At 49.5% G+C, this 8,249-nt stretch overlaps 1 protein-coding gene across 1 annotated transcript in view; it reads left to right on the top strand.

Annotated features, from left to right (window-relative positions):
- Window positions 1–7,490: 7,490 nt before the first annotated feature.
- xylt2 (xylosyltransferase II) overlaps window positions 7,491–8,249 on the top strand; it is a gene marked incomplete at its 5' end in the record, with an annotated part of 60,889 nt that continues 60,130 nt past the window's right edge. Inside the window, one exon of the mRNA XM_084328806.1 lies at window positions 7,491–7,625. Coding sequence (XP_084184932.1) covers window positions 7,491–7,625 — 135 coding nt within the window. The remainder of the gene's footprint in view (window positions 7,626–8,249) is intronic.

Here is an 8,249-nt window from a genome sequence, read left to right as displayed (position 1 = left end):
CAAAACACACCTGCGGGTATACACTGGCTATACCGCAGTACAAGTGTTTCAGTTTTCAAAAAGGGGTTATCCCAGGCCTACGGGTCGACGAAACAATTTCGGACCGGGCCCGGCGGACCGGGACGTACACAGGGATGCCAGAGGAATTCCAAAGAATCACCTCAACAGCCCCCTCCCAGCCATGCTGAACAGGAGAAGAGAGGGGCGAAAAGAATGGAGAGAGACCAGGCCCCCTTAGCCTTAACAGTGAGGGGTAACACGCAGTAACACAACCACGAACATCTCCATAACGTCAAAAACCCTGTGACACCCGGGCCGACCCGGCATTTTTCCCCCTGAAAAAAGCACAAGTCCCTCAGGGTACCAGAACAGCAGATCTGCGTCCCCGGAGGACAACAGGTTAACTGATCTGGACCGGCGTGACCAGAACCAGTCCCGTGCCCTAATCATGCCGACATCCCCGACACTAGGAGGGGGGTAGGTACGCGTGTCGATCTAAAACAATATAGAGGGCGCCACCCAGACGGTCCCCTATGTACCGCGCTCAGTGGCCCACCCCAAGAGAATTCGTCGAGACAACACTGGCACTCGGAAGAGACAGACTCCATCCCAGTTGCCCCATAAAAACGGTGTTTTAATGATGAGCAACCAGGGCGCGCAGGCCCATGCGTGATTCCCATGAGAAGCACCCAGGGCCAGCACTATATACACGTCGAGACCCAAACACATCAATGGATAGTCACAAGACACCAGACATTGTTCCTACAAGCCGCCTGGGAGAACGACAAGAAGCCGTCGCGCTTTATTTCCTCTTTTTTTATAAAAGAGAAAAAACAGACCGACATGAATCCCATGTGACGCGGCTGAGGGAAAATCTTTTTACTTTTACACCCCGTCAACCTCTCCATAAGAGGGAGACGGGAATCCTCAGAGACTTCCCACGTTAGCCACAAATTGAAAAGTCAACGTAACATTGAGCCATGTGACCAAAAGGCTCAAGTTACACATATATCGAGCGTAGCAGAACACCAAGTTCCTACGCTCTGCCACGACAACTTGACAATAACAGAGAACCACACATGGGGCCTGTAAAAAACTCACGGAAGTCATCGTCCAATAGAAACGTGCCCAGTGACGTATTCTATGACGGGGGGAATCCCATGACTCAATTGCCCGTGATAGGTGCGGAGTCAGAGAACCCCCCCCCCCCCCGTGCCTAGCTGACCTATCAGCGTGGCCGGACCGAATGAAAAGAGGGCCAAACCCCCCGACCAATCAGAAGAGGGAAGGAGGGGTTTATTCGATTTACCGCCTCACAAACCCAACCCTCGTATACGATAACAACAATAGCCATATGATACCTTAAGTAGCCAGCATGCTAACGAACAGCGTATATCCAAAGGATAAGCTACCCAACACACGCTAGCCACAGACGAAGTCTGTGAACAGGGTTTATAACAAGGCCAAGGTTTATATGTGAACACGACACCCGTGTTTTATGTTACAAGAAAACAGAAGTTTGATAGAGAGAGCGCGGTCTAAAAGACTGTGGTACCATTACATACACGAGCACTTCTGCAGACCAACACTACAGTGTTGTGGCTCAATATCACAGTTTTAAGCAACAGAACACACAACTAACCTCTATCTTTATATGAAGAACATAAGTCTTCAGGCCGAGGAAGAAAAAACCCTTTAGACCGAGTGTTAGCCACAGGCCTTGCTAAGCACACATGTATATGTAGCGACCAAACAAAGACTAAAAGTCTAGCCCTCCTATCAAACCCACACTAGCGAAGGTTAACACATCGTATCCCCATCATATGTAGTGAATAAACACACAGTTTGTAACAAAATACAGTCCCTCCTAGGAGGGACTTTTTATTTGGACAAAATCATATGTGGGCCGGGGAAGGGAACAGGGAAACAATAGGGGAAAAAGTAATCTTTAGCGACGCTTGCCACGAGCCGCTCGTGGTTTGCCACCCCGGGGAGCCCCGGAGGGACGGTAAAGGGTTGCCTGGTCTCGACGATCCCTACCGTCACCTCCGAGCGTGGATGGGCCGGCTGCAGTGGTCGAGGTGCCCTCTCTCCTCCTGGCCTTCTTCGCCGAAGGGCCAGCAGTGGCGGTGGTGGCGGTGGTAGCGGCGGCGGCTTCCGACACGGATCCCCGACGACGAGCCTTCCGCCTGACTCCACCGGCGACATTGGGCGGGGGGAAGTGAGGCTGGAGCACGGACCGCTCCTCCTGCATATCCCTGCAGGTTGCAGTCATGAGCTGCAACGCCGACCCGAAGAGCCCAGCATCGGAGAGGGGTGCCGTCAGTAGGGGAAGCCTCTTCCTGTCCGGCACTCACGCCTGCTCCAGCCAAAGATGGCGCTGAGCTAGAGTGGCCAGGGCGCATACTTTCCCGGCGGCGATGGCCTGCAGCTGGATCAGATGCAGGATGGCTCCGGCCGCCTGGGCGTGCTGAGCATGTTGTTCCTCCGTCAGCACCGTACCCCCCGTCATCATCCCGGACATGAACCTCGCCAGCTGCGCGATGTTGGATGTCGCAGCCAGGGTTTGGGTTCCGGCGATGAATGACTGGTCACTCCAGTTGGCCAACCACCTCGCCGATTTCCCGTGGGGAACCGGCTTCCGCAAAGGCTCCCACACCACCTCAGGACAAAGGAGAGACGCCATCGGCCTATCAAGCCGAGGCACCCCCTCCTTCATACCCTCGACCAGACCCACCACCCTTGTGACTTGCACGTAGGCGGGGTGAGGCCCGTGATGTGGGAGACCACCTGTCCCTGACGGACGTAGGCCTCCATTGAGGGAAAAAATGGGCAGACAACGCCCGTCTCCCTCACAGGACGACGTTGCCATAAGTGACCTATGAGATCATCAGGGACAGGAGCAGGCAGTGACTGTGGCAGCGGCACGCCGTTTGCGACTGTCGCCGCCGCCATGAGCCCGGGGAACAAGGCACGTAGTTCCCCATGCGTACCTCCCCGCACCGAGCTCGCGTCCCTCACATACGACAGACTACTGCCCATTGCAGAGCCACTCTCCGATGTGGCTGATAGCAGGGCATCTCGTCGCTGAGTCGGAGGTTCTAACCCGACACCAGAATACGAGGGACCCCAAGGAGACATATCACCCCCTGCCATTTCATCCTGAACGGAAGGGGGATATGTCTCCACCGGTGCGTCGAACAAAAGAACATCTGCTTCCACCATGTAATCCTCCGTTTCCATCGGCCACGGAGAAACAGACACACCTTCATCCGGCTCCAGCAACTCCCCGAAACCAGGCCGTTTGCGCCTGCACGCTACCATCCTATGACGGAAGCGAGCAGACGCAAAAAGCTTGCGTCTCAAATCCTCCGCCTCGAGAGGAGTCGGCCGCCCAACGGCAGACGACCCCTCGGCGGCGGAGGAACCAGAGCAGGAACCAGGCCAACTCACAGGAGATGCCGCTGGGGCACCAGCTCCTCGGAGAGGCAAGCTACCCACCGGACGTCTACCGGGCGCGGATGACGTCCACGACAGCGGCGTCAAACCCGCCCCAAGACGCACGGCAGAGGAGGCAACAGAGAACCGCTGGTGAAGGGCGACGTTGCTAGCGCGACCCCCCAAGGTAAACATTATAGCTTAGCTTTTTTCTTTTGAAAATTATGAGAGAAAGAAAAAAGCAATAAATAATGTGAACGCTTTTACTCAACTTTCTTCAGCTAATAAACCTCGTCAAAGTGATTGGTAGACAGGCACTTTCTTGTGGTGAAAGCGAAGAAGGAGGTGAGTGTATGGCCACACCCCTGCTTATATAGGTGGCGGATGGGGGTGTGGCCAGACGGATGTTGGTAGGTAAAGGTACATTTGTGAGTTTTTATTCAGTGCACGAGTCAGCGTTTCCGTTAGCCGGTAATTACCGGTATTTGACTGGCAAAATCTGTTGAAGTCCGACATATTTAATCTCTCCGGTCTTAATGTCCGGTGAAAATAATTCCCTGAGTCTAAGCACAATTTGATTATTTGAATTGTATTAAAATAGGCTAAAATTAAATAGCCTATGCGATGAACGAAACGATCATTACATTTGTTTCCTCGTTGCTTCTAATAATGACAACGACGTTGTCAGCGAGAGCTTAGTGCTGGGTGTGCGAACTTTTGTGAAGCTGCAGAGCCATAGCAACAGCAGCACAATGCAGTATTCCAGCAGTACTCCAATTCAGCCATTTTCAGCCAATGTTGGATGGGGGGCGCTGCTGTGCGGTTCCCAGAAAAGAGCCAATAACAGCTGAATCAGCTGCTCTGCAGCGCCATACTCTTTGCAAATAAGTCGTTGCGAGGTGGAGAGAGTCGTCACGCAAACCACGATAATGTTGCCGTCTCTCTGCTTTCTCAGTTCTTCGCTTGATATAATTAATACAAATGTCCAATATAACGGAATTCGTTAGCTCATAAAAATGTGATTATAACAGACTGCTGTTTAGTGTCGGACCGACTGCCCACATACGCGGTCTATTTTATTTCAAGTCAGCAGCAGCACGGAGTATCGAGGGACTTATTTTATTTGGAATATATTAATGACTGTATACGCAAAAGTAGCCTAGTTTTAAGTAATACTATTATAAATCTACATGCCTTGAGGATGACATTCTTTATATAGCCTGCATATCAATTGTTTTAAAGCTCAATAAACTATGACCGGAATTAATCTCATTTGTCCGGTAGATTGAAATCTTGCAGGTCACGGAGACCGGCAACAATTTTTTCTAACGGAAACCCTGGCACGAGTACTGGAGTGAAGTATGTGCAATAATGACGCTGAGCAGAGCTACATGATATGTAACTGGCCCCTGTAAATGTCCTAGCCCAACCCCCTCCAATGTACAGTAAATGACCAAGTATGGTTTTGTCAATATTCCAATGTACAGTTTTGCTTGTACAGTTGTACAGTGTCCCCCCCCCACCCCACCCACCCAACCACCTCCAATGTACAGTCCCCACCCACCCAACCCCACCCCACCTACCCAACCTCCTCCAATGTATAGTTTCTACGTCAAATGTATATACTCTCTTTTCTGGACTCTTTTTGTATCAGAAACAGTACTGTATTTGCAAATCTGGTATGTCATTAATGTATAGATGTAGCAGTACTGTCTATCTGTATGTCGTGTATGTCATATATGTTATGATGAATTGAAAATGGGGGACCCTGATGTAAACAAGACAAAAGTATTTCTCTGGTCTGCATCCCCTTAACAATTGTATGTATTGAGCTGTACTGTACTGTACCCATTCTGCAATCTGTTAATAAAGTTTTCAATCAATCAATCAAACTTGATGATCAATAAACAAAACTTGAAAGGAAACTTTTTGCAGCAACCTGTGAGGCGTTATTTTTTCCCGTAGCCGCATTTCTGGCAGACGCTCTCTGATTGGCCACTGACTGACGCTCTCTGATTGGCCACTGACATGTTTGCCCAATCACGTGACGAGCTGTGTCTTTGCCCATTTCCGCTCGAACAGCCTGCAAACTACCTGGTGTTCTATCGCCCTGATTGATTGATTGATTGAAAACTTTATTAACAGATTGCAGAATGGGTACAATACAGTACAGCTCAATACACACAATTGTTAAGGGGATGCAGACCAGAGAAAGACTTTCGTCTTGTTTACATCAGGGTCCCCCATTTTCAATTCATCAGGACATATATGACATACATGACATACAGATAGTCAGTACTGCGCAGCTACATCTATACATTTATGACATACCAGATTTGCAAAAACAGTACTGTTTGTGATACAGAAGGAGTCAGGAAAAGGGAGTATATACATTTGACGTAGAAACTGTACATTGGAGGAGGTTGGGTGGGGGGGGGGGTTGGGTACACTGGGATATTGACAACCATACTGGGTAATCTACATTGGAGGTGGTTGGGGGGGGGGGGGGGGGGGGCACACTGTATAAACAAGCAAAACTGTACATTGAGGGGGGGGGGGAGACACTGTACAAACAAACAAAATTGTACATTGGACTATTGACAAAACCATACTAGGTAAATGACTGTACATTGGAGGGGGTTGGGTTAGGATATTTACAGGGGCCAGTGTTGAATTGCAGTCTCCCGTAGGTGTCCCTTGAGAGAGGTTTTGAAAGTGGGTAGTGATCCACATTCCTTTACAGCTTTGGGTAGGGCGTTCCACATTGATGTGGCATAATTGCTAAACGTGTTTAGTCCCTTATTTGAGCCGAATCTGGGTTTAACATGATTTGTGGAGCTCCCTCTGGTGTTGTGATCGTGGTATTCACTGACCTTTGGGAAGTATTTTGACATGTACATGGGTACCTTGGTCGTGTAGTGTATCTTGTAGACCAGGCCCATTGCAAGTTGCTGTACTCTGTCGTCTACTCTAAGCCATCCTAGGTTGTCAAAGTGGGCAGGGGTGAGGTGGGTTCTAGGAGTAAGGTCAAGCAGTAGTCTGACCAGTTTGTTTTGAGATGTTTGTAATTTTGTTTTTAGCGCCTTTGAGGTGCTTTGGTACCATGAGGTGCAAGCATAGTCGTAGTACCCCTGAATGAGTGCTCCTGCCAGAGTCTTCAGGGTATTCTTGTTTACCAGAGAGGAGATCCGGTACAAGAATCAAGTTCGTTGGTTGACTTTTTTTATTACATTGGATGCCATTTTGTCACAGGAGAGATTAGCCTCTAGGATGGAACCCAATATAGGTAATTTCATCTTTCCTTGTGACAATATTGTCACCCACTGTAACTGAGAAGCCGTCGGTCTTGCTGAGTTTGTTATTTGAACCGAAGAGAATGGACTCTGTTTTGCCCATGTGTAATGATAGTTATCAGCGAGCCATATGCAGATTCTGCCTAGTTCCGAGCTGAGGGTTTTTTCAACCTGTAACTTGTTCTTGTCAGAGACCAGCAGGGCTGAGTCGTCCGCAAACAGGAACAAGTTGCAGTCACAAGCTGACGACATGTCATTTGCATAAATTAGGAACAGTAGCGGTCCTAGTATGCTTCCTTGTGGAACACCACAGCTCACTGTGAGGGGGGGGGATAGGGTACCGTTTACCTCCACCATCTGTTCCCTCCCCTCAAGGTAGGATTGCATCCAGCTCACTGATTACATTTGACCAATTGATTTTAGCTTGTCAATCAGAATGGAGTGATTGACCGTGTCAAAGGCCTTTTGTAGGTCCAGGCCAGCATGACCCTGTTCTAAGACAAACTCTAACCTTAACCAACTTCGAAAGAGTGCCTAAGCTTAACCGTCGAAAGAACTTGCCGTCACGCTCTAAGACAAACTCTAACCTTAACCAACTTCGAAAGAGTGCCTAAGCTTAACCAGTGTAGAAACAGGCGTCGGCCAATCAGAGAGCGTCTTGCCAGAAATGCGGCTACGGAAAGAAATAACGCACCTACGGCCGGTGTCACTACGTGCGCGCGCACGATGTAAACTCTCAGACGAGATAGTCGGAGGAAGATGGCGGCCGCCAGCGCCCGGGTGCAGAAGCTCCTCCGACGGTACAAACTAGCGATTGCCGCCGCGTTAACTATCCTTCTGATTCAAGGGCTGGTGGTATGGAGTCTGAGGAGTCTGGAAGAGGGCGAGGCAGAGGTGAGAAAGAACTTCTTCTAGCTTTGTTTTCTTTTTCGGGGGGCACGGTGAATATGAATTATGCAGTTGGTTGGGGTCCCCATTCTGTTGCTCGCTGAGTGTTAGCCGCTAGCTAGCCAACTGTATGGGATTGTATTGTACAGTAGAGCTAAGCTAACGCGGCTAGTAGTCAGTTGGTCCGCTTGCCAAACAGTTAACCCTTTCACCGCGACAATACACAGAACGTTAACCCTTTCACTTGCCACACAACAACAAGAGCAGGTTAATCCTTTCACTGCCACACAACAAGAACAGCAGGTTACCCGTCGCCGTCGGTAGTTGTGATAGTAAAGGGTTAACCTTATGTACTGTGGCAGTGAAAGGGTTAACCGTCTGTAGTGTGATAGTAAAGGGTTAACCTTCTGTAGTGTGGTAGTGAACGGGTTAACCGTCTGTAGTGTGATGGTAAAGGGTTAACCTTCTGTAGTGTGGCAGTGAAAGGGTTAACCGTCTGTAGTGTGAAGGGTTAACCTTCTGTAGTGTGGCAGTGAAATCGTTAACCGTCTGTAGTTGTGATAGTAAAGGCCGGGTTAACCTTCTGTGGTGTGGTAGTGAACGGGTTAACCTTCTGTAGTTGTGATAGTA

The sequence above is a fragment of the Notolepis coatsorum genome (genome assembly GCF_963971535.1).
Source record: "Notolepis coatsorum genome assembly, chromosome: 14".
Lineage (NCBI taxonomy): Eukaryota > Metazoa > Chordata > Actinopteri > Aulopiformes > Paralepididae > Notolepis > Notolepis coatsorum.
This window is presented reverse-complemented; position numbering and strand designations above follow the sequence as displayed.